This window comes from Pezoporus occidentalis, unplaced genomic scaffold, assembly GCF_034315485.1.
Source record: "Pezoporus occidentalis ecotype Australia unplaced genomic scaffold, CSIRO_AGI_Poc_V1 ctg35, whole genome shotgun sequence".
In the NCBI taxonomy this organism is placed as follows: Eukaryota; Metazoa; Chordata; class Aves; order Psittaciformes; family Psittacidae; genus Pezoporus; species Pezoporus occidentalis.
In genome coordinates this window covers 8123771-8151290 of record NW_026915483.1, presented here as the reverse complement: position 1 = coordinate 8151290, position 27520 = coordinate 8123771, and the positions used below count along the sequence as shown (strand labels likewise).

General features: G+C 43.5%; 1 protein-coding gene across 2 annotated transcripts in view; it reads right to left on the bottom strand.

Annotated features, from left to right (window-relative positions):
• The window catches only part of ITPR1 (inositol 1,4,5-trisphosphate receptor type 1), a 171001-nt gene that overhangs the window by 29304 nt on the left and 114177 nt on the right, over window positions 1-27520 (bottom strand). For both annotated transcript variants that reach the window (XM_062630383.1, XM_062630384.1), the window contains 9 exons: window positions 16934-17114; window positions 16059-16312; window positions 10814-11014; window positions 9317-9427; window positions 7963-8058; window positions 7069-7191; window positions 5035-5139; window positions 3990-4182; window positions 524-646 (listed from right to left, as the gene is read on the bottom strand). In XM_062630383.1, coding sequence (XP_062486367.1) covers window positions 524-646; window positions 3990-4182; window positions 5035-5139; window positions 7069-7191; window positions 7963-8058; window positions 9317-9427; window positions 10814-11014; window positions 16059-16312; window positions 16934-17114 — 1387 coding nt within the window. The remainder of the gene's footprint in view (window positions 1-523; window positions 647-3989; window positions 4183-5034; window positions 5140-7068; window positions 7192-7962; window positions 8059-9316; window positions 9428-10813; window positions 11015-16058; window positions 16313-16933; window positions 17115-27520) is intronic.

Genomic DNA, 27520 nt, shown 5'->3' with positions numbered 1-27520 from the left:
CTCCTAGGAAAGGCAGTAACAGAGGAGAGATAGGCTCTTTTTCCATATCATCCATCAATTTCTAAGGGCATGAGGCAGGTCACTTTGCCCCCGCACACCTCATCTGCCAAGTCAGAGTAAGGCCTCCTGACGTGCTATGCAACCGTAAAAGTTTCATGGGAAATGACAAGTAATAAATGCAAGCTCAAAGAAAACAACAAATTAACATTTCTCCTATTTTTAGTTCAATAGTTAATTACAGAACTTTAAAACAAAGTGGAACAGTCAAGTAATTAAAGGTGGATGTCTGTCTTGGATAATTTTTTCCCCTAGGAAGAAGCACGGCTCTATATTTTCCTTAAAAATGCCTCAGGAAAAAGCAAGTCAGAGAAAAGTGCAATTTAAATCAAGGCAATTAAAAAAGGCCAATTTCTGCTCTCTTATCCCTACTGAAGTAAATAGTGATGCAGACACCAGTGGGGAAGAGAATTTGGTTCATTATACCTCATTCGTTCAGATATTTTTGTATGATAAATATTGGTACCTCCTCGAATTCCTTTGAATGGATAGAAAAACGCTACGAGCAGGTTCATAAGGACGGCCAGGTTAAAGGAAATACTGCTCCAGAAGGACATGTTGCGGGCACACCAGTATAGGAAAGGCTGAGCTGCAAAACAGAAAAATAAGCGTTTTCAATGGAGCATTTCAAAACCAGGTCTATACATAAAATTAATCTCCAACAAAACATAGTTTATTTTCAGTTTGCCCGAAAGCACAAACAGTGGTAATGTTCATGGCTTCTGCTGAAGTTTATCTGACTACTCTTCATCTCTGGGGTACTTCCAGTTAGAAGTGCATTACGGCAAAGGACTCACATTGAAAAGGGAAGTATTTTCAAACATGATTTAGCAGCAGCATGAGAACAAGTTCAGAAACGCAGAGGTCAAGGACTTCAGGTTTCCCCTAATAGCATACTTTGTACTCAGTCACACAAAGAACAATTAGGAGGGGGAAGATTTGTACACGGTAGCAATGGTGAGATTCGGCCCCATCCCTCCAAGTTACACTGCTGCCAGCAGCTCACCTGAGGTGCTGCTCATCTTCAAACTTCTTTTCTGCTACAGCAAGCCAGAAAAAACTCAGTGGAGACCAGGCAAGGCAGACAATTAGACCCAAAATGCATAGCAATAAAACTAAAATGCTTAGGACTAGCTGCTAAGCAAGTAAGACAACCTTACTGCAAGCTGATAACAGACCAAGGTAGCCCCAGAATCTGCCCTGTGGGCAAAAGACACAAGCGCATCTGCACAGAGGTGAGTGCACAGTTAAACAGCTGCACATTTTAAATCCTTAATGGTACCCATAAATACTTTTCCAAAAGCCTCCTGATTTTAATAATCTCTGCAGCTAGGATCAAGAGGCACAGAAAGCAAAAAGAGTCATTTTCTGAAGTGGTCACGGACCAGAAGACAAGGACAGACAAGAAGCTGCGTTATAGCAATTCCCTCTGCCCTGAGGCAAAATACCCCCAATTTTAGCTCCTGCAGGCTTATTCTGCGGCAAACTGTGTACTACTGAAATCTGGAGTGGCAAAAAAATAATAACCTGTTAAAAATGCTCCCGGAGAAGGAACAGAAGTAACATTCTCTCCTGTTGGAAGGAAGTAATGTGTACAGAGATATCAGAGAGCAAAGGTAAAGAAGCTCACAGTGAAATTTAGGGAAAAGACGAAAATGCAAACTCGGGAGCTGAAGAGTAAATTAATGAATGCTGCAGTTCTAAGCCTCACAGTAACCACCATATCCCTTCAGCAAATCACCTCTTCTAGCATCCTAAGCAAAAAAAAAAATGGGTTAGAATTATACAATGCCTCATTATACTGAGTTGAAATGCACATGAAAAGCCAATGTACTGAACAGCTGAATGCAAAGGAAAGGACTACAAAAAGGTACCCAGTCACTGTAAGACTACAAGCTTCACTGCACCTAATTAGCCAGGCACATGTTAAGCCTCAAAATGTGATGTAGCAGTGTTTCAAATATACAATGCACTGGTTTCTGTATTATTTCTGTTCTCAGTTTCACATTAACTGGAAGAATTTGTAAGCAGATTGAATTAATTTGTATGGAATTGTTATACAAATGGTCATTATAAAGTTCCACACTTTATTTTAAACCTTCCTTTGGGGATGGGCACAGACTATCTGCCCTGCGCAGCACTTCTGCCTGGTTTTGGCAGGCTCATTTGAATTCTTAATTAAGACCTTTGGGAGACTTGTGGTGCTCAGATTAAGGGCTAGCACCATGAGCTGAAGGGGGAAGTCCATGGGCCTTTATAAAGAGTTTTCTAAGGTGTCTTTCTCAGGTTTGAATAACTCTTAAGTGGTATCACATGGTAGCAGCACAGAGCACTGCCAGCTGGTCACATCTTGAAAACACAGACCTGTATTTAAGATGTGTATAAACACACAGTATCACTTAATTGGCCAAGTAAGACCAGAATATTAGGAGACAGACAAAATAAATCCAGTTTCTTAAAGAAAAAGAAATACTCTCCACTTCTGCAGGTGGATCTTGATCAATTTTTGGCCTGTTAATTATGATGCCTTCACAGTTTGCCTGGAGATAGCCTCAAAGACTGTTAAAGTAACTCAACAATATCTAACAGACTATATGGATGCTGTCAAAGCTGCCCACTTGTGCAGGATGTTATACACTCCCATATTTCTTGTAGAGCTCTTAGAAGTCATTTTTAGGAAGCAGCTTCCTGTGGATTTTGATGCCGTCAGAAGTACTAATCCACTGCTCAGTGGAAATAGCTCCGCTCTACTTAGTATTCATACACATGAAAAATAATCCAATAGAGCTGACCAAGCTTCAGGCAGTCTTATCTGTATTTGACTGGAAATTTGAAATAGTATGAGTACAACTGCTTTCTCTGCTAAAAGATCTGTTAATATATACACATATACACACACATAAAACCCAACAACCACAAGCACCGGCACGGAGCTGTATGGCAGAAGTCCACTCTCATTTGATCTAGGAGGTGGTTCTGGACCAGGCTGAGCTCTTGTGGTAGTAACTGGAGTTTAGCTGTTCAAGCATGGGGAACAACACTGGTATCAGATTGCAGATGCTGACTAGAGCAGGAAATAACTGCTTTATCTCTCACATTTCAGAGGGTCATTGTTGGTAAATTCTAACCAGTCACGGCTGCTCAATGAAGCTGAGCCCCATGTGCAACATTTCTCCTTTAGCAAAACAAGAAGTCAAAGAAAAAATAAGCAAATGAGTTTGGAAGTTTGTTGGGGAAGTGGTGGCACTGTATGGATTAAAATATTATTTAAAAACTTTTCCTAGCTGCCAGGAGGAACCTCAGAGGGAAAAGAAGTGCTTGAAAATACTTGCTTTCAGATATTTTAGCATCACAGGGCTGGAAGGGACTTAATCAGCCCATCTGCCAGTCTATTCCTTGCCCAAAGAAAGGACAAATTCTGCTTTTACTATTACTGAAGATACATGTTTAACCTGTTCTTCAATACTTCCATTGTTGGAGATGCCATAAGTCCATGCTGTATTACCCAGCCTCTCTCCTGCAATCCAAGGGAACTGCTTAGTGTATCCAAGTGCAAGGAAGGAAAACAGACCATTGCTTTCTTCAGCTGTGTCCTCTCCCAGTTCTCCCTACCACCAAATGCCTTCTCATTTAAGCTATGTCTCAAATAGCCCCCACAACTTTGTTCCTTCCTGTTGGATCTTAAAAAAGATGACCTCTGATCCCTCTTACCCCTCTCCCCTAGATCCTTCCATGTGGTCCATATTGCTCTTGCATTAAGCTTGACTTCATCATAGCATATTGCCACCATGTAGAGGAGCAGACTCTTTCAACCAATTATCAAGGTTGCTGCCACACTGGGGAACCATCTGCTACCGAATCAAACTCTGCAAATCTGACCTCGGCGCTCTGCTGGTAACACTCCACAAACCACACTGGCAACAGCAACCTACCTCGCAATTTCTTTTGCCAGTTCATCTCATTAAAGAGGTCTTCCGATTTCAAGAAGAAGTCATTGATCTTGCTGCCTTGTTCATCCCTCTCCGTGGTGTAATATATCCGCAGCTTGGACTCCTTCGTGAGGAACTCACAGATACTGGGTACAGGGAAGACTATTTGCTCCATGGTACGGTCCGACCTGACGATCTGAACAGCAGCCTTAATTAAAGTTCTTCCTAGCTTTTAAATGCTTTTATTTCTTGGTCTGTTTCCCCACACCTTTTTCAAACTGGTTGCATGTAGAAACTTGGACACAGTTCTGTAGAACAGCAGTCTGGTAAAGACTTCATTTCATTTACCTTCAAAGCAGACCTACATTTAGCTCCAAGACTGATATTTTTTATGCTGTGGTCTTACCCTGGCAATGCTGTTCTTAGCTGGGATTTCCAAAGGGCCCAGTAAATGCAGCACCAAAGCTGTGCTGAATTTCAGAGCAATCTGGTCACCCAAATCAAGATTCTTTGCAAATTTTAGCCAGGTATTGCATAGGCAAGTATAACAAATAATATGAGGAATAACAGTTTCATTGCTTACTAGAGAGTTTTGTGACATCTCTGTGCTTGTGCATGCTTTACTTCTGAAAAGCATCTAAGATTGTATGTCAGGCCAAATTGTCATTTTAATACAGAAAGAATGGCAAAAGCTATCACTAACTTTATGGATTCAGCAATAGCACTGGCCAAAATGTAACAGAAGTGAAGTTACACTTCCTCCTGCCAACAGAGCTCTGCTCAGCTCCATCTTAAAGCCCACACATGACAGCTCAAAAATAGCTCCCCCCCCCCCCCCAGCGGCTGTCAAAAACTAAAATAAAAGAATAAGTACCCATACACTCTCATGTCAGAGATGTGTCCACACACACACAGGTAGGCACTGCAACCAGGATATCACATCTAATGCAACCGGGGTCCAACTCCACCGTTCCTCTTCCAAGCGGCTCCTTCCGCAGCAGATCATTTCCCCCCACACACCTCCCGGCAGCCACCGCTTTCCCTGTACCTCAATCTGTGCCGTGTGCTTGGCGTAAAACTCCAGAGCCTCGTCTCCCTCTATCTGACCTCCCGGCTTCAGCATGTTCTGCAGCTCTTTGTTATGACGAGCCAACTGAAATAAAGGAATGCAAAGGGAGTGGGAGACACCAGATGTCTCTCTGATATTAAATTTCTGATTTTTGGCATAAAAGAAAAGCAATAGTATGCAGTCAGCTGCTAAGAAAGGGCAAAGTTGACAGAAGGCTTGTTCTATTCCAACCAGACACCCTGCAGCTCTATTTTGGGAGCAAGTCAGAATGATTCAAATATGTATTTTTTTTAATATCCATGTGGTACTCCTCTTTTACCCATCCTCTCCCACCCTTTGCCTCACTTGGGAAACTTCTTGAACATTCACATTTGGTCTATCCTTCTACATGAGGTGAAGTTCCTAGTGACTGGAAGAAGGGAAATATAACCCCCATTTTCAAGAAGGGGAAAATGGAAGGACCCAGGAAACTACAGACCAGTCAGTCTCACCTCTGTGCCTGGCAGGATCATGGAGCGGATTCTCCTGGAAGGCATGCTAAGGCACATGAAAAATGATGAGGTGCTTGGTGACAGCCAGCATGGCTTCACTAAGGGGAAATCCTGCCTGACCAACTTGGTGGCCTTCTATGGTGGGGCTACAGAACTGAGGGACAGGGGTAGAGCAGTTGATGTCATCTGCCTGGACTTGTGTAAAGCGTTCGACACTGTCCCACACGACATCCTTGTCTCTAAATTGGAGAGACATCAATTTGATGGATGGACCACTCGGTGGATAAAGAACTGGCTGGATGGGCACACACAAAGAGTTGTGGTCAATGGCTCAATGTCCGGCTGGAGACCAGTAACGAGTGGGGTCCCTCAGGGATCGGTGTTGGGACCGGTATTGTTCAACATCTTCATTGCTGACATGGACAGTGGGATTGAGTGTGCCCTCAGCAAGTTTGCCGATGACACCAAGCTGTGTGGTTCGGTTGATACGCTGGAGGGAAGGAATGCCATCCAGAGGGACCTTGACACACTAATGGGTTTTAAACTTAAACAGGAGAAGTTCAGGTGAGATATAAGGAAGAAGTTCTTTATTGTGAGGGTGGTGAGGCACTGGACCAGGTTGCCCAAAGAAGTGGTAACTGCTCCATCCCTAGCAGTGTTCAAGGCCACGTTGGACAGAGCCTCGAGTGACATGGTTTATTGTCAGAAGTCCCTGCCCATAGCAGGGGGTTGGAACTAGATAATCTTAAAGTCCTTTCCAACCCTAACTATTCTGTGATCTACCCAAATTCAAAGGTGTGCTAATCACCCGTGTACCTAGGCAGGGACAGAGGAGAAAATCTGCATCAACTGAAAAGCAGATGCACAGAGCACTGATCCAAAAATGCTTCTGGATGCTCTAAATTCATCTTACAGCATAGTTATGATCTTTCTTCTCAGACACTAAAGGAACTCTAATGGAGTGATTTATGCAGCATCAATATATTAAGTAGATATAGATGTATTTGTTCTCCCTTGGTCTTTTACCTTTCAAACACCACATTGTATCAATACAACAAACCTGACTGGCACCAACACAGAGAGAATGTGGCAAGAACCATAAAAGCAGAGGGAGATTTCTGCTAGAGTTTAATTGATCTGTGAGTATCATTTCTTTGGGAGTACAAAGTAGCCTTTGATACAGCTGAAAGATCATAGAATCATAGAATAGTTAGGGTTGGAAAGGGCCTTAAGATCATCTAGATAATACATTGCTCCTCAGTACTGCCCAGAACTTGAACCATGTCTTCAGAAACCTGGGCAAGAGCCTGCCTGCTTCCAATTGGAAAAGAAAATGCCAAAAATTTTCTGGTATCATTGACTTTTCTGATTCTTTAAGGATTGGGATTTGCTCTGATAAAGAGCGAATGTGCAGTGAGTTTGTCTTAGAGATGAACCATTAAAACAATTTCAGGGAAAAGCAGACCTTTAGCTATTCAATTTGTGACACTTGGTGCTACAGAAACTGTAGGTGAAATTCTACCTGATGAGCTAATATATATATGTTGTGTCCCACGTTCCTCGGAGATGCTGCAACATCTTCCCCATTCTCTCCATCCTCAAATTCTACTTCTCCCTGAAGATAAGCCTTCTTTATCACCTCCACCTAGAAAAAAGAGAAACAGGCCAGTAAAGAGAGGCTCTAATAAGAGAATCTAATAAGGCCAGTATACACTTGGCACTCTTACAGAGGTGAAAGGAGCTCAGCATATAGATTCAAGAGGAATAACATGGGCTTATCAACATATTTTGTTGGTAAGTGGGCTTAGGGTAAAACAGGAGACCTGAATTTAGCACCTTCAGCTGAGCTCATTACCACAGCAAACTGAACTTCATACTCCCCTTCAGGTAACGTGTTCTGGGCCACACTCACCACACGCCGCATCATGTTGTGATCTCTGGCCCCTGCCGTAACTACGTGCATAGAGACAAGTCGACAGTGTTTAAGCTGTACTTTGAATCTCCTATTTGTTTTCACCAGTTAACACATTAACCAGTCCAAAAGCCTGCTACAGGCTGCTGAACAGCTTTTAGGTCACAAGACATTTTCATCTCTCTCTGTCTCCTGTGCAAATAACTTCTGCACGTGGATTCCCAAGGTGATGCTCCTTCCTTGCCTTATGCAGGATGCTGAATCCCTTCTCTACGGTATTCAGCATGCCTCCCTTAATCGTTTGTGCTGCCTGGGTACTAGGCAGACCTGTGCCTTGTGGACACTGCATTCCTTCAACCAAATCCTTGAGAGGTCTTCCAGTTGCCCATGATCAATGCAAAGACCTCTTGGAGCACTTCTGGGGTGGACACAGCCCAGTCTCCCCAGTGCTGCTGTACCTGGCTTGAAGGGAGTTGGTAGCTCTGGAATGACCCAGGGACTCACCAGCTCTTTGGGCCTCATGTTGTAGAGGATCCTCTCTGCGTTCTCGCTGTCGTGCCTGCTCTCCATGATTGCCAAGAGCAGTTTTGAAGCGTTGTTCTGAAGGAAAACCAATGGCAATCAGTGCCAGAAGTGAAAAAATGAGGGTACTCAGTTTGAGCATTACCATCCCTGCTGTCCAGAACAGCTTTAAGTACCCAGTTTCTACAAATACGAGCCACGGGCAAGGCAAATCTTCCCAGCCAGCCACTGCAGGACTCCTACAGCCTCATCTTGCCAAGCACTCAATCTTCTCTTACTGAGATATACAACTTAACAGTATATTTTACCAGTTTATCACCCAAACCCAACTTACGGGGAGACATCAAATTAACCCAAGTCAAAGTTTAGACTTCTAAAATGCCGACATTTCAAGCTTGTATGATATTGTTTTGTTTTAAAGATCCTGCAGCACCACTACAAGCTCTCAACTCCAAAATGATGCAGCTCAGCTTTACTGAAGATAATGCTGATTAGATCAAAGGACAGCCAAGGCTGAAGACACAGACGTGCTTTGCTGCTTTTAACTGAAAATTACTCTGCAACCTGCTCATGCCAAGAAATAGAAGGAGGAAATAGGAAACTACCACAAGGCACCAGACTACTTTAATACAAACAATTAAGATTAAAATCCATCATGACTGACAATAAAAACCAATAAAGTATTTAATTTTGAAGGATAATGCTCATTGAGTCTAAAAGCATTTTTTATTTAGAACAATAAAACCCCCACATTACCCATAATAATGGTGTGAGTTGACAACGGAAAACAACTAGACACTGCACTATTTCACAGGACAGTAAGTCAGAAAGGAAATACTTCTAACATATGTTGAAGCAGGAGTACTTAGTGGCTACTACTGCTAGAAGACAACCTGCTAATGTATCGTGAAACCAGCACTAGGGCTAATTATTTCAGCATTAAACAGCCTTAAAAATTTCTTAATGATTTAACATCAACTGATTAAACAACAGCAATCAAGTATTAGGAAACTAGACAGAGCACAGGAAATGTTACTGCCATTGTATATGTAAAAGCTCTCCAACAACAGAAGTTTTCACTGGCTTTAACAGGAAATTATTTTAGGATTTCTCACCATACCCCTCCAGTCTGAAAACTGGTGGCTCCATGTTATCATTTAAACGATGAAATAAATACCTGTGACAACCAATCTTTGGGCACTGCCTCCAGTTCGCTGATGCATATCATTTTTTGGCACTTAAAAATACTGGAGTATAATAAACACCCACATAATTCCAACAATAAAATTGTGCTTTATCTAACGCTTTATGTGGATTGCACAAAATAGTCACTTGCCTTCAGCTCCAACACAAGGTCCATCCGCTTCTTTCCCAAAGGGTTGATGTCATTGAGAATTAATGCTGTGATGATGTCAATACCGTTGGACTCGTGAGTAGCAATGCAGTTCTGTCCAAAGAAAATTCAAACTTCACTAATTGTCTGCACTAAAAATGCAGCCCAGACTGGTGACCCAGCCAGAAGAGAAGAGTCACCTCTTTCATCACCTCGTAAGCTGTTTGAGATGGATAACTGAACAGAAAACTCCAATCAGTCGAATAACAAAAGATTAAGGCATTTTCTTTCAACCTTTTCCTAACATCAGCCATGGTATGTCCTACTGAAACCACCCAGCCTCAGGAAGCAGAAGGCAACACAGTTGATAAACGAAACGCTCACATGCCAAAGCATCCAGGCTGAACACATAACTAAGGAAGAACACTGTTTTGCTAAGATTAAGGAGAGTTTTCTTTATTTTAGCTGTGCCAATCAACACCTCCTTCAGTCCAGTCTAACCAAAGAATGTGAATTCCGGTAAATTTCTCGCTTACCCTTTAACCCTGCTTTTACAATGGTCTGTAACTAAACATACAAACTGACAGTAGCTTGCTGGCTTCAAAATCCAGAGCCCTGCTCTGTCATCAAGCTTCATGCAAAGATCCATACCTATATCTAAAGGAAGACTATTTTGGGATAGCTATCTCTTTACTTTGATTTACTCTAGACTTTCAGACTTCATGTGACTCATGGAAACAGCTCTAGCAAGAGCCACATTTAGACCAAAGGCAGAAGAAACAGGCCTGACTACTTGGTGATGCTTCTGTAAAACAGAGTCTTGGGTGACATGGTTTAGTGTGAGGTGTCCCTGCCCATGGCAGGGGAGGTGGAACTAGATGATCATAAGGTCATTTCCAACCCTAACTACTCTATGATTCTATAAGATGAAGGGGAAAAGCATGGCCAAGCTGGGCAGCTGCCCCTGCCCTCTGATCCTTCCCGCTGGAGCAAACCATAATTCTTAGGTACCTAAATGCTCCTGCTTATGCCAGTGAAGTGTCCTCCCGTATGCCTTGCTGATCACTTCAAGGCACACAGCAGATGAGGACCAGCTGTGGGCCAGAAACTGCTTTATCTAATAGGATTATAGCAGTTATTCAGTTATGCCTTTCCTGTACCACAGTTATTTAAACCAGTTATTCCCGCTTGCAGCACACAACATACTGCTGACAGTATGGTTTGGAGGAAGCTGGACAAAGGCTGGTGTTCCAGAGTTTGGTGGTCCTCATTAAGAACCCCTACCACATCCCCATGGAAGTGCACTGGCAGCTGGCAGTGACACAGAAGCTGATTATCATATGTTTATAGAGAAAGAAACAAACCAGCCCCTTTGTAGGGCAAGTCAAGTGAGCAGCACTGCAAGACAATGCAAGTGTAGACTTGGAGCCGAGCCCAGGAGAGCGCATGCTGCAGGTGAAGGGAGAAAGGGTCAGGCTTTTCACACCATGGATGTATTACCTGGTTCTCGTGGCAAGGTCCTTGACAGTACTCGGTCAAACTCTCCAGCGTCTGATTGATGAGCGCTACGTTTTTCTCATTTATATACAGCCCGAGAAGGCCAAGTCCCCCAGTTGTGCTTCCACAGATGCAGTCCAGAAACTGCAGTGTCTCACACACCAAGTTGTAGTTGGTCTTGTTGTTCTGGCAGCGTAGGAAGTTCTGCAAGGAAGCCAGGAAGGAAGGGATAAAAACCAAACTGATATTTGGACTGATATTTTATTAAGTTCATCAACCCACAATTGCACTGCATGGTATATTGCACTGATTGCTGTACAAACAACTTCAGCGTCTTTCAGAGTTTGCTTGAGCAGCAAGTTTTATAGAAGACAAGCAGTAATAAATCGAGTGCATCCATTAGAGAACCAAAGCCCAACATGGAAGCAGCTACTCACTGGGGATCAGAACTCTCCTGAGCCTGGAAGCTTTCCTTCTAGCATACCTACTACATTTCACTGCTAACCATCACTCACAGCTCTCTCCTCCCAAGGCCTTTCTCCAAGAGAGAAGCAGCAATTCCCTGGCTCCACAGTAACACCCTGCACAAAGGGTGAGGGTGTACCTGACTGTATCCCTTAAAAGGGGGCATCTCGAAATGCAATACTCTCAACTGCATTTCTTCCCACATAATTACTATAATCCCTGCTTGAAGCTGCTGATTAGGAGCAGCTCCTCTAATGAAACACCAGATTCACCAGTGTGGTTTAAACACTGTTCCACTCTCCTGTATTCCAAATAAAAAAACCCAACAACCAACAACCACCAAAACAAAGAAGAACAATCAATGATCAACAATTCCCCAGTGACTCAGATGCTGTTTGTCAGTGTATTCCCAGGAGCACCCTGTAAAAATGGATGGCCACTATCGTTTTCTTTCCCTTGAAGTTTCAGGAGGAGAGCTCCTATCTAGCTTAATTCTAGAGGATTAAAAAATACTTCAAAGGTGAAAAAAACCCCACAGACGAACTAGATGCACAGGACTATGGAACCACCAAGGTCTTCCCTGCCAGCCTGCAGAGGAGCACTGTTAACTGATTGCCTCCAGTGTCTGCGTCAGACTAGTCTTTTAAGGCAAAGAGACTGAGAAATTGCCAGATTCAATTGAAAGCTAAGCTAAAAAAAGAAAAGTCTGTCTATGAATGCAGACTAAAGGTGACAGTGATTCAGCACATTTCAGCTGATTGCTCATTTAGTATCCTGACTTTTGATTAACTTGTCAGAATGTAGAAGGTTGATGCTACAAAAATCACAGCTCGTGCCTTCCCTCCAGGAAAAAAAAGCAAAAATAATGGATAATACTGAATGTGATTAAACAAAATGCTTCCTGGCTGCGGTATGGCATTTATTCTGGTTATAGCTAGGTTTATACCAGCCTTTAGCATCTTGATCCAAAGTCAATGAACAGAAAGGAAAGAGGAGGAATGAGGCACAGAAGGACAATGTTAAATGGCTAAACTAGGGGAAGGAAGAAACTGTAGAAAACAAGACCCCCACTGCACTGTGAGAAACTGCCCCAGGGAACATCTGTTGCTCTTAATTTTCTGTCATCCATAGCATCTCACTGGCTACAGAGTGGGAACCCAACTCATTAGTATTGAGCATGCCATCCTATTGCTTCCAGTGGGAATGAACCCAAGGTCTGTACCACCCACAAGACCCTGGATTCAGAATAAAGAATGACAGTGGCAGATTCAGCTTGAACGTATGAAAAATATGCAGCTGGTGGGATCTTCAGGAGAAAAGGAGGGGAAGAGCATCCACACTGCCTGACTTTAAGGAGCTTACGTACTCAGTTGAGAAACACTTTCAGATGGGATGAAGTGCACTCAGAGTCAGGCAGTATTTAAACTCCTACCTTCGTGAATAACCGCCTGGAGGTACTCAGCTGACTTCACACTCTGTTCATTTTTAGGGAGCCCAGTCCTCCCCATTTCTGGGACGTGTGACCAGATAGGGCTACACTTGTCAAAGCAGCATCTGCAGCCAGTTCTTAATGCCTCTGTAGCATGTCAGGGTGTTGGGGACTTTGCTTCCCAGTACACAGCCTAAAGCCAAATGCCCTTTAGAGCAAACACAATGACTAAAAATAAAATTGGCTTTCAGAATGCTTGCTTGATTTGTTCAAGGAGGGATGAACACCGAGTCCTTGGAAGAAACAGTTCTACCATGTAAGTGGGTAATGCCACCAAAAGCCTAAATGTTTTCTTTGGACAGTCTTTTGTTTTAGCAGAACTCCTATCCCCAATTGGAAAAACTTTGCAAATCAAGAACATAAATAAAAAGGTCTTAGCAAAGAGGTATATTTAAATTGCCAGGTTTTGCTTTACAAGTGAACAGGTAAAGCAAGGCATCTTGCACTGAACACAGGCTTGCACTTTGGTCTTACAAAGTTAGTTCTCACATCTTCTTCTTGCCTAAAACATGGCAAGCTAAACCAGCTCTCTTTCTGCATGCAGCAGTAATGCTTCACGAGCCAAATTACTGAAACACTTCCCTGCAGCATGCAGAGCTTTAATGGTCTTTACTACTCAGGCTCTGTCTCCAGGGATTATGAATAAAAGCAACAGTTACATCTAATGTTGAAAGTTATATCAATTCTTGCTTTATTTTGCACAAAAGCAGTACTTAACCTACCAACTTAGACCTGTAATCTGAGCATGACTGCCTAGCATACTACCACAATATTTTTATTTCACAGAAATATCACATTCAATAGGAAAAAAAATAATTGGACCATTATTTTTCCAATGAATTTGGGATTTTTAAGTGTAATGTTGAAGCTGAAGGCTTCTGGGCATCACCTGCCCAGGCACTGACTGTGGAAGGAGGGCACTGCTCCCTGCTCTGCAATGAATCCCTGTTCCACTCCTCACCTCCAGCCAGGGCAGCTCCTTCTCAGAGCCAAGTGTTTGCTGGATGCTTCCCTCACCTTGTCATGAGTTCAGTTCTCGTGACTGGTTCTGTAGTACCCAGGGACAGTGTCATTCAGAAAGGAGACAGCACAGAAAAGACCTCCTGAGGAAACCGGTGGGGCTGTAGCCCAGTCAAAGCAGATCAGACAACAAAAGCTGGCTATAGAGCCACGACAGCTTTGCTTTCAAGGCTGACCTCTTGCACTGAATCAGAGGTCAAACCTAAAGCAAATTTAATAAGAGCACCCAAGTATCTGTGTGCTGAGAGAGAAACAAAAACACCAAGAGTACTCCACAGCAAAACCTGATTTCAGCCTGAAGCGGGTAAGGAAACACACTTGTGTCCACTCGTTTGTCTCAGTCCTTGCAATAATTTGAAGAAGACATTGCAAGTCCTCCTCCTCCAGACCCATGGAGTAAGCTGGAGGTGGACAGCACCCTGACTGTCTGCAATGCAGAGCAAACTGAAGCTTTATCTGCCAAGGGAACATTTGAGTGATGCAAAAGGCACAGTATTGCAACTCCCTAAGTCATTTCAGGAAGACTTCCTCCTCATCCAAAACACATACTGACTCTTACAGCCGTGACTTGCATTTTCTTGGGTTTGCACATCATCAGGCTACTCAGAATCGCTAACAGCTTGTAAAACACTTGGTTTGATAAAGCTACAACTGCACTAGGCAGGTGATTCCTATTCGCTTCTAACTCAAATCTAACTTGAGAACCGCTCAGGCCAGTTTGTGCACTGGCTTGAATCCAATTTTGCTCCTATAGCCTTCAGTGCCTAGCCAAAGACAGCAGCAGCAAAGGATCATGCACGTGCGGTTTGGACTACTGCCACATAAAACCGCGTCCTGCTTGTCTCCAACATTGCTAACGGCATGCAAATTGTTTGGCAAAACAAAGATCAAATAGTTTTTTGAGAGAATGAGGAGAAACCCTGATGTACAGAACCTCGGCACCTATGAAATGCTATGAGAAGTACACGTTCATGGCAAAGGAACATTACCATACAGATTTGATTTCATATATTGCCAGCAGCGGGGCATTCCAGTTCAGTGGAAGTGATTTGGCATGTCTGAAAAGCACTCATGCAGGGTCCTACACTTCTGGCGCGCTGTATAACAATATGCAATCAAGGCAATTATCCCTCCTTTATAATGGCATTTAGTACATTGTACTGCATCTCACTAGCTCCTTGCTTGCCTTCAATTCTAATCCAGTGGTAGTGGTTATGCTGAATAAAAATCACGTTAAATGCTGTCCATTTGTAAGCAAAAATCTTACCTCCTGCGGAGGCATGCGCTAGAGAAGATTACCAACATATGAGATCTGCGCTCACTGTTTTAAATTATACAAACACATCCCAGATTATCACAGGACTGCTGAGGTTGGAAGGGATCTTTGGAAACTCCAATCCCCCTCGCCCTGCCATGAGGCATCATCGAGCGGAGTCTGTCTCCGTCCTCTTCACGTCCCCTTATCAAGTATTTGTACACATGGGTGAGATATCCCAAGCTTTTTCCTCTCCTGCCTGACCTCTCCCAGCTCTCTCTGTCTCTCCTTGCCCATCAGATGCTCTGGTCCCTTAGCTACGTACAGTTTGTGAAGGCTGGTCTTAATCAGAAGAGAGCAAGGAGACCAGCATTCAGCAGCAGACCCATGGCTCTCCATAGTCTCCTTCTGCTGCGGGTATAACCTAAAACCTTCTTGTTGCCCTTCATGTCCCTCACCAGATTCAACTCCAGCTGAGGCTTTTCTGACACCACCACCATTTGTTCAACTCTGTGCACATGAACAGATCCATGAAAACCCGGGAGAAGCTGCTCACTGGAAAGCAGTGTGATTCCTGTTCAATTCTAACTCAAATCTAACTTAGGCAATTCTGGAAGACACACAGCTTCCAGAATAGGTCTGGAATGCATGCTGCTGCTGGAACCAAAGTCCCAACACTCTTTATTTTTCCATATGACTTCTTTTATTTTCCTTCCCCGTCAAAAGTAGATCAGTAACTTAACAGCAGAACGCTTGCTTGCTTTAAGTATCTACTTTTAAAAAGCCATGTCAGGTGTTCATCCCACCATCTTTTACATATATTGAAAATACCACTGAACATTGGATAACTGGACTTCCCTGTATTTGCCCCTCAAGATGTAAATACTCTTTTTTTCTGGCTAAAGAAAATAGTTGGTCATGTATCAATTTAAAAAGACACAGGATTAATGAGACTGATGGGAACTGTGGTGACTGCATGAAGCGACACGAGCACGGCGGCTCAAGGAGCCAGACTGTACCTGCAAATCCCGATTGTGGTTTTCACAGAGCAGCTGCAAGAACCGGAGGATGGGTTGCATTATTGAGATCACAGCACTCATCTCCAGGTCATCTTTGCTCTTGTCTGCTGCAGACTGTGCTCCTTCTCCTGCCGAATAATGGTCATCAGGATCAGCCTCCCTCCGGTAAGTGTTGTAAGCCTTTTTTGTAGCTGCAGAGGCCTCCAGTAACTGATCCCGTACTTCCTCGGTAATTTGGCTCATCGGTTCTCTCACTACAACACACAAGAACAGCTCTTCCTTAGGCAAAATGAATAAAGGGGACCAGAAAAATCTATTCACACATTTCCCGCTAGTTTCACACGCAGGCCAGCTATTCATCACCAGTTCTTTTTGTAAGTATGTTTAGTGTGATGTGAGGGTCTTGAGTTTAAAAGGGTATCATGTCACATTCTTTGCACCTTTTATGCGAACCACATTAAAGTTACAAATTCTGGTATTAATTGGTTAGGGTGCACACATCTAGAACTATCAGGAGTTACAATAAAAGGACCTGCTATCAAAGAAAAAATAGGATTTCTTCACTTATTGTTAGAGAAGGCACTGACCACAACCCACAGTCCAGGGTCATTACTATGGATCAGATTTGAGCAGCTTGTCACGATAGACAAGGCGGCAGAGTCTCATCTCAAATACTTTTCATCATTTCAATAGCACAATCTCACAAATGGATGAAGAGGGGATGAAGCTCTTGAAATCCTGAGCCAGGGCACCACTGATCTCTGAACTTTGTTCTGTGGGATCAGAGATCAGAGCATTATTGCAGCAACTGAATTGAGTTCAAAACACAGCATTTTACTCCCTCGTCGCTTCAGAAACGAACAAGCAGGGATTACCTCTTTTCCTGTTCGGTACATCTCGGTCTGACTCTTCATCTTTCTTTTTATTTCCTAAGTCACTAGTGTTGACTGTGACAGTAGCCTTGATTTCTTGCTGTGCCACTTTCATGCGATCATAAAAAACCTTAAAGAACTTTTCAGATTTCTTATCTTCTGTCAGTCGGCAGAAAAATGAATGCTACAAGGGAAAATGAAAAAGGTTAGGTATCTTCATACGCAGGTTGGAATACAGATTATTTCACCTTTCTGCACTGCATGATATCCTGAAGGACTGGGAGGTTAATTAGTTTTCAGTAAACTGAAACCTAGAGCAATGGAAACTTGTATTTTATTGTTAAGGAAGCCCAAGTGTCTCAGCTACATTAACTCCCTTATTATCAACTTGCAAATACATTTTTAAGGAGAAGCAAGCACAATAAATCACGCCAGCTCCAACACATCTAGGCAGCACACTCTCAACAACATAATTAAGGTAAGTACAATGAATTAAGGTAACGACAATGGAATGATCTATAATTTGATTCTCAGTTCAGAAAAGCATGTGAGCAAAATACAGAGGAAAAAGAACTGTCCTGCCTTCCTGCCCTCAAATCTAAGGGACTGTGACTCATAACACACCATAGTCAATGTTACTCACAGTCCAAAACCGCACAAACAGGGCAATGTAGTGATGGACATTTTATGCTAAGTTTCCAGTGCCCCGTCTGTAGCAGACCTCTTAAAGATCCTTTTAATTCCTATTCTAATACATCTTTAAGTGATAGAAAAGCTCAAAGCACCAACCACTTATAAGAAGGTTTATTAGAGTTATTCTGCCCATATGTGCGCAGAGGCAGAAAGTTCTTCCTAAAATTGAGGAGAATACAAATCATGTACAGGTCAAAAAGAAGCCAACACAGCGAGTGATCAGACGATTCTTGATGAAACCAATATGCTGTTACATAAATCAGGACCAGAGCTTAAACACGACTGAAGGATGAACTTGTAAGTGGGTCACCTTATGCAGAGTATTATGAAATTAGTTAGCATTCTGCAGCAGCTCACGATCCAACAGCTTTACATGATGAATAGGAATGAAGCTTGATTTATTGAAAAAAACAAATTAAAATGGGAATAGCAATATATCCTGTCTGCTTTCCTGCGAAGCCGAGTGCACAAGGCTGTCTCTGGTACGCCTGCCTTTGATCACTCCCAAGCAGCTGCAGTCAGAACTGCACTGAATGACTTTGAAACACTAATAAAGTTGCATCTTTGATTACAGACAGCAGAAGAGCACTACTGTTTAAAGAAGTTGGTCAATATTCACATGAGATATCCCTCCCACCATGGCAACACCTACCTGCCCAGAGCATCTCAGGTAAAGTCTTAAAGAGCTCCTTCTTACTTCTACTGATTAGCAGAGAGGAGGAAGAGGAGAAGGACCTAACATGGACATCACACCTCTGCACAGCCAGCCACACTGGTACCTCCTCCTGACATCCACTTATACAGTCCAATAAATCAGACATACCAGGGCACTGGAAGAGGTGCCTTCTTCTGAAAGACATTGCTACAGAAACACTGCTGGGCCTTGTGACGTGACACAAGATAATATGGGTGCCCAATTCATTTAGTAGTATTTAGTAGTATCATTTAGTCATTATTCTCTAATTCAATGCTTTATATAAAGAATGTTTATATCTTCTTATAAACTATAACCAAATAAAAACATCCTTTGTCTGAATGACAGTTTACTTATCCAGATATTTATTTTTCAGTTCCAAACTGGTTCGTTCACCTGACCAGACCTAATGGACAGAATGCTATCAAACTACAATCATAACCCAGAGACATGTTAACATAGTTTCCCTGAGCTGCTGACCAATAACCAAACCCATGGCTGGGTTATCTGGACAGCCAACACATCAAAGCACAGTCTGTTACATGGTAGCTACAAGTACAGATGGAGGAATGCATCTAAGTTGTATCTTGAAAATTTTACTCTACCAGTACTATGAAATGAGGATACCTATAATACTATTTTACAGCTAGACCAGTGTAACCCATCAGTTCTAGAAAGGGTAACCCTCTTCTGAAACAATACCATGGTTTGCTCATCAGGTGAGCAGTAGTTCTCACCTGGCTGCACATCTCAAGAGCCTGGTACAGGAGGAGTTTCCCTGTAATGAAGCAGTGGTGAAGGAAAAGAGTTTTTTTAGATGAACCACATTGAAGAAATACCTCGTATGCGAGTAATTGTTAGGTGCTGACAGGCTTGATTTCTGTCGTCTTTTCAGGCTTCTTTAACTGACTTTCCACTGCACTTCAGAGAAAAAAAACCCAAATGAAACGAACATTTCCAGTAAAGCTTTCTTGTACGTGCTCTGCATACATTCAATGGTTGTCACAAAAGGATTGTTTCAGTTGAGGTCAGCATGCCTAACACCTTCACACATATGAATGTACCACATGCCAGCTATCAAAGATACTGTATTTTAAGAGGTGTGATCTTGCACGTTGCACTTGAGCAGGTAACTGGTGGTGATAATTATGACAGAAGTCCTAAAATTTCTTTACAGATATAGCCCTAAAGAAAAAAAAAAAAGACAAAAATCTCCCTTTTAAGAATGGAAACGGAGTGGCCATTTTAGAATACCGTATGCTAGGATCCTGGCTTGCACATAAACATTGAACAAGCAGGACTGCTGAAAGAGCAAGCATGCCAAGAGAGCAGCTTGCGACAAGGAGAACAGCAAACCTCTACACTTGTACATGGTTTTGAAGAACAGTGCTTCTAACGTACCACTGACACAGCAGCACTTGACATGAGCCGTCCTTTTGAGGGGACCCTAACCCACAAGCAAAGTGTCTTGCAGCAAGATGGAGTGCTGCCCTCAATGTGCACCAGGCAGAGAAGCCCAAGCTGGCTTTTCATCTCCAGACAGACCCTGCCGATTCAGCCACCACCGAGCTGAGACTTGAAATCTCCCAGAAACCCACAGTAAGGCAGGGAATGGTGACCCCTAACATACCAGTACATGGACTGTACCTGGCTATCCCAGTATGAGGTACCAAAGGAAATGATACCCAAAAGAAAAGTGAAGATATGAGCTTCATCTTGTCCTCAAGATGCTGGTGGTGGACCAATTGCCTGCTCTTGTTAGAGAATGAATGTTAAAATCATGCAGCATGAAACTGTATTTTATTTCAACTGTTTTGTTAATGACTGGTATTACTGCCATCAAACAAGGGACATCACATGACACACAAGATCATGAGGTTTGCTTTATGCATGCCAGGTTCAGCAGACAGCTTTACAACTACACCTATCTCAGTGACACACAATGTATGTCCAGAGCACAGCAAGCAGCTGATTAAAATGAAAAGACTCCTCTGATGCGAGAATATCAGCGATAACGTGATTGCAATTAATTACACAGCCACAGAATGAAAGAAACTCAAAAACATCCACGCGTGACATGCATAGGCTTCTAACGTGACAGCCACGCTCACCACATGCAGGACACCATGCTCGGTTCTCAACCCTTTTTAAAGACAGAGCAACCACCACCTACACAAACTCATTCAAAACTAACGTGGGGCAATGGAAAGAGCTTTGTTAAGAGACAAAAGGGGAAAATCTTCTTGCATAAAGTTTACAAATTCAAACTCTTGCAGTGGCTGGAGAATATATCTATTTTTGTGGTGCACTGTTTCCATACAGGTAGGAAGCACTAGGCAAGAAGCAGTATGCTGCTTATTTTACAGGCATATACATGAAGCCTTATGATAAGCCTGAATTTGTTTTGAGGGGATGGAAGAAGAACCACCTAACATGGGCACTGCATACCTGCAAAGCGAGCAACAATCTGGAGATTCCTTTTCCAGACACCAGAAGTGGTTTATTAAAATATCACAGAGTAAAACAACTAATAACACCAGGTACCAGGAAACATATGGAATAACCTCCTCTTCCTTCTCCTCTCCATCACCCAACTCTGCTCCTAAAGAAATCCAACCAGACACCTCATGCATGGCAAAATACACCCCTTACACCTTCTCCCCTCCATCACACTGCTTCTGAGCCAAAGGATGATGGTAAGGAAGTACCATTACCATACCATCTATGACTTAATTTCCCTGGTCCATGCAAAACATATTGCAGAAGAGAAGCTGTGAACCAAGTGACAAATTTCACTAGAAAATAAATCAAAGACCAAGTTCAAACTGTAGCACATTGATCACTACAGCCTGGCCGGCCCCCGAGCACCATCACCTCTTCGCTCTCACTCATTAACTATGCCCAAAGCTGTGTTTAAGTACTGTATCTTCTTCAGAAAAGCACCCTAATCTTTCTTCAGAAGGCATCAGAGATGATAAACCAGGTCTGTCTGGAGTCTGTTCCAGTGATTAATAGCGATTAGAAACATGTAATTGAGCTCCTTAGTATGTCACTAACTTCCAGTCACCGATTTTATTTTTTAAATGTCTCTTCTGCAGTTATCTCCAGGAACTTGGCATCCTCTCCCTTTCCAATTATTTACATACACCGTTAAATGCGTACCTACCTTGTTTGCTAATCTGAATATACTATTTTTGCTTGCTGTTAATTCAAATTCATGTACTTTTCTGTGGCTATTATTTTTTGGCACGTTCTTAAATATTGCAGATCATGAAAAATGCAGATTGCAGAATCACATTAAAAAAAGATAATAAAAAAATCAGCAAGGCATGGGCACATTTCCACTTCACCTCTTCTCCCTTCCTGCCTTGCCTTCCGAGACCTTTGACATATACAATGTACATAATATAGTTTCTGATGATGAGTGGAAGAGAAGGTCAGCCTAACTACCCAGCAGTTCAGGGCAGTGGGATTATAGAGGCAGAAGAACCCCACAGCATGGACAAATGCTCCTCACCATGTCTCATGCACCAGCAAATCGGTGGCAAACTTCTTTTTAACCAGCAGGGCTGTCATCTGCCCTTGGGAGAGTGAAGCCATAAACTGCAGCAGAACAACACCTTTATGTAAGGTGTACAGGGTGCAGACCCAGCTAACTAATCATAGAATCACAGCATGGTTTGGGTTGAAGAGACCTTTAAAGGAACTCCAGTTCCAACCCGCTGCCATGGGTAGGGACACCTTCCACTAGAGCAGGTTGCTCTAAGCCCCGTCCAACCTGGCCTTGAACACTGCCAGGGATGGGGCAGCCACAGCTTCTCTGGGCACCCTGTGCCAGCACCTCAGCACCCTCAACAGGGGAGTTTTTCCCTAATCTCCTCTGCCAGTTTAAAGCCATTCCCCCTTGTCCTGTCCCTGCGTACCATTGTAAAGTCCCTCTCCATATTTTGCTGTCCCCCTTTAGGTACCGGAAGACTGTTATAAGGTGTCCCCTGAGCCTTCTCTTTCCCCAGGCTGAATAATCCACTATACATTTAACTATCCTACAATAAATTTAACAATGAGTGAGTCTACACCCAGCGTAGGATTGTTAAATGGGGGTGTAAGGAGTGGGGGAAGAGAGGAACCAGCTGAAAGCAGCTTATTCTTAGCTCTTGCCTTTGAAAAGCTTATCCAGCATTGCCTCTGTGTGCTGTCACCTTTATTGGGAACAGCCTCCCCTACACTGTTACCTGTTATCTGCATCTGCCCTGAAGTCACAACTGTTTTCCCAACTGAGAAAAGAAACAACCATTCACTTGTTTTGCATCAAAAAGCTTCACTTCCTACCCCAGGCTCTGTAATTACAGGTTGGACGGTATGCCCTGAGTGATCGCGTTGTGAGAAATATAGCTAAAAACCTCTTAGCAAGCCCTGGGTTGAAGATGCATCTGCTCTGATGCGTGCTTCCTCCTGCAAGAAGGGTGGCCTGATTTTAGGCAAGCATTTGGCTGCAGAACCCAAACAGAGATTGCCATCATGCCGCAGAGGACAGAGCATTTGCTGGACCACACCCTCTGTAATTCAGGGAGCTGTTTCAACAGACCACAGCCACTAAGCCCTGCCAGACCATCCCACCAGATCCCACAGAATTCCCTAGGAAAGCAAACATTTGATTTCCAATAAACGAGGGAAAGCAAAGCCCCAGCAAATACCTCACAAATTAAAGCAAACTGCTGTCATCTCCCTCCCCATTTCTCTAATGCCAGCGAACACAAAATACCCCGTGAGCTTGACTTTGCCAGGGATATTTCGAAGAGGAAAGTCCCTCCAGATACACGAGAAAGAGCAGCTACCTGGCTTCAGCTCAGGACATTTTATTCCAACACTAGACAGAAATTATTATGGGGATGTTAACTCGCTTGGGTTATCCGGACAGGCTGCCAGCATGAACTAATGCAAAACTTCTGTGCTACTTCATGCTTGCGGAAAGAGCCTGCCACCCCCGTACGGTTGCTTCTAGCTGGACTACTTCAAAGCAGCCACATTTTGAGGGGAACAGCACTGCTAACACAAGCACCGAATTGAGTGCAAATGCCAACCCTTTCCATTCTGCCTAAACATATTGCAAGGGCTCAAACTGCAGAGAATTCAAACCCAACTTTGCGTTCTCTCCCCCTCATTTATTTATTTTAAATATCGCTGATTCCTCTCTTTTCTTGAAATCTTTCGTATGTCCTGGCTCCCTAAAGATCCATCACTCTGGGGCGTGAGTGATAGATATCATTAGTCTTGCATAGCTTAAGGAAACGGCAGCTGAAGTATTTTGTGCTGAACATACTTCACAGTTTGAAGTAAACCCATAAGGAAAATCTGCCAGAACACCTCAATTGCCTGTTTCTTTTGCAAACTGTAAAATAAACTTTGTCCTGAAAGCAGAAGGGGGACTTCCCAGCTCTGTTTCTCACAAATAAGACAAACACTGTCTCTGCCATGGGCATCCACACACCATCCTCCAAGGCTCTGCTCTGTGCTGGAGATTCCTCCCCACCTTCCGGAGGATGTTTCTGGAGGGGTACAAGCATACACAGACTACCCCATGGAATCACTTATCCTTCCCAACCAGATTTAAGTAAAAGCAGCCGCAGAATTTCACCACTTGATTCAGGAAGAGCCTGTACAGCCTACATGTTCTCCTACTGCACCTAAAACCTTGATGCAATTTGAAGTAATTTCACAAAAAGGAAAGTAAGAATAAACCTCACAGAGATACAGTCCCCTTGTGCCCTTCCAGAGCCAGCACAAAACCCATGGGACAGGGAAGCGGCACTGGGTGACCACCAGAAGGTGAAGGCACAGTGGGGGAACGACAGGTAGAAACGTGACTGTGGGGTTCAGGGTTTGAATCCCCCCGCAGACAGAGCAGATGGCTTCCACAGCGTGGGAGACTCCGGGGCCTGACCTGCTTTCAGCACAGAGTCTTATTTGAGTTCCTCCGGCATACATGTGGGAGCACGCACCCGCTGGGTCACTCAGTTAATCTGTGCAAGGCTCTTGCATGGCAGGAGCATGAATCCCACTTCCTTACCGAACCAGCAAGCGCTGTGTAGGTGTGAGAAACAAGGAAGTCTGCAGACTCCCCAAAAGGAAAGAAGGGGGGGGGGGGGGTAAGAAGTGTAAGATCTTCTTGAGAGACAGAGGAATTAAAGAAAACCATAGCAACAAGTCAGTCCACCTACCCAAACCACCCACCCACCACCAGTTTCATTTGCTGACGCACTTCAAAAACAAGCTGGCTCCTACCCGCTCTGGAAGGTGAGCAAGCCCTGAGAGCTCATTAAATTCCCTTCTCAGCCACTCTTGTATGCCTGCAGCTAGTGAGCAAGTGGGATATAAATAGAAGTTATATAACACGGCTTTGTTGATTCCTGTGCTCACCAAAAAAAAAAATAGGGGAAAAAAAAAAAGGCAGCCTGACCTTGTTTTTCTGAGCAGCCTCTGCCTGCTCCTGGAGGAGCCAGTCCTGCTAGGGGGCATCCTCAAAGTCTACCTTGGACCTGCTTCCCAGTGAGAGGCACAGGGAGCATTAGCGATTTACAGCCCCACATCTTCCACCACCAGGATCACACCAAGAGGACTGGCATATGAGAGGTCTGTGGTGCCCAACAACCAGGAATGACACAAGGCTACAGAGACCAGAAGACAAGTCACACAGGTGTAGCACCTCTCCTCCTTTTTCCTCCTAATATACTGCTCAACTGCACAGATGGGTACCTCAAAATCTTAGGCTAAAACCTCCCTTTAAGCAAAAAGAATGAAAAATGCTACGATACAGGAATATTGATGGCCCAATACGCTTCACTAAGTTGCACCAGCTGCAGCTCAAGTGCTCAAAGACTATCTTATCATTAGCATCTCACCTCATCCACCCTCTTCTCAATCTCACCTATGCATCTTACTGCCCTCAAAAACAACGAGATCCTCTCTGCAGGAATATCTCCTCACAGCTTCTGGCCCTGTCTCTCCATGCATTATTAGCAGGGCTTGTCTGTTTGTAACATGGTGGTATCTAAGGGCTAAGAGAGATTGAAACCTCACTGTGCTTAATACATTATAAAACACAGGAAAGAGACTGTGCTCCTACGGGCTCACCATCCTGAGTCTCCTCACATGCTGCGGATCAACAGAGCATCAGTAGATGGATCTCACTGCTGACTTAATCAATAGCGCAGGGTGTGTGCCTTGTTTTGAAAGTAACTGCTATGAGGGAGAGGCTGGATTTGCAGTGGGCTTCATTTGGAGAGGGCTCTCTTTCGCAGAAGGGCAAGACCTCTGCCCACAGCTGAACACGACAGTTAATGTAGGTCCTTACCAACATGTACGTTTTTATTTTAATGTCATGTTCGGAAGCAGCATACTCAGAAAATAAAAAAAAGAAAAGGTTTATTTTAACTTGAGAAAAACCTCACTAAAATGGTGAAAGCCACAGGTGATTACTTAATACATGCTGACAGCTTGCCGGTTTTGCATTACTTTCCTAAACAGGTATTATTAAAACGACATGAAGAGAGAACATCCTACAGCAAAGAATTCTGCCTGTTATAAACAAACAGCAGAAATTAAGATACTTTTTTATCAACAACCAAAAGTTCTTGAGTACCATTTCCAAAAGTTCAGCAATCTAAAGCTATCCCTGCCTCTGAAACATTTAGCATTACGTATGATTTTGTATGCCCCAAGATACCTGCGACCATTGCAAAGTCTGTAAGTAGCAAACCTGGCTTAAAAAGCCCAAACCACAATTGCTAAAGCACTGAAGCGCTGTGTCACTGAATTACATTTATCACCAGTACTTTTGTAACATTCTGAAAAATTTTCTTCCCATTCTGAAGGGCAACTGCAGTCATGGAGAAAAATAAAGTTTTGGCAACCCAATAGGACAGGACAAATTTAGGCCAACAGTGAAAGGGGAAAAAAATAAAGCAGGTTGACTGGCTGGTTCCAGCTTGTTGATCTTTCTAGCATCACTTATCCTTCCATTTTTGTCACAGTATGTCACAGACAACACTACAGCAAGCTGAAGGACACAGATCTCTCTGAAGGTCACTGCTCCCTCAAACCTGAGGGTTCGGCACACAGTGGCAGAAGTGAGCCCCATCTTCCCACCGGCCGGGCAGCACTCGAGTTCATCTGGCTTCTGTGCCCTTCCTGTGTGCCAGAAAGACATGCAAGAATTGGACAGCTCTGGACTGAAGTCCTTCTGTGCATCAATTCCACAATTATTTAGTGGCTGTCAATCATCATTGGACAGTCTGAAGCATGGAGATCAGCAAAGGAGAGTGTAATTCAACATGCTGGAATTTTACTGGTAGCAATGCATGAGAAGAAACGTCAACTAAGTTCAAGTTCTTGTACAATGAAAAAACTTGAGAGACAGGATAGTTGTGTTAGCCTAGCATTTTACCTGAACCTTATTTCCTATTAAACCAGACTAATGAATAGCTGGCTGCTGTGTTTTCTGATGTCTCTCTTGTTCAGAGCCCACCATGGCACTTCTGCAACAGGCAGCAAGGTACTGCACGGCCACAGCCCCTAACCCTGATGAGCACTCAAAGGAGAGGACACAACATGCATGGCTCTTCTTTGTATGCTGAAGAGCTCTGCAAGTTAAAGCAACTTGAAGCCATGAAGCTTTTTGTACAGTCACATCTCAAAGGAGCCTCACATGCGTATGGTGAGCTCCAAACCTTGGGCTCATCGCAACACTGACTTGCTCTTGCCATGCTGCAAGAGGCACAACAATCTGGTCCACCACCACAGCCTCCTCAGTGCTATCTTAAGGTGGCCCCTGGTCCTTATCGCATACTCAGTAGCTGGGGGAAGGAAGGATATAGGGCAGATCCCATCATCATCCTCTGGGCAGGAGCAGCAACTCTGCTTAGATGCTTTATAGCTAGGAGCAAATCCCACTTACTCCCTGAAAAATAATCACCTTTTCCTTAGGTGCTGACTACCATCACCTTGTCCTGTGTTTGCAGCCCGCCTTGGGAAAAAACGTGGACAAAGGGGGAAAGAAGCAAGGAAGTGGGATGCAGAGCTACCACACTTGAAAGTGGTAGTTCTGCATCATGTCACTTTGGGGTAGCACTTGAAAAATGCCTGAAGCTAAACTAATGTCATCAACCTCATTTTACCTTCCCTTGCTGAAAATACCAACATGTGCG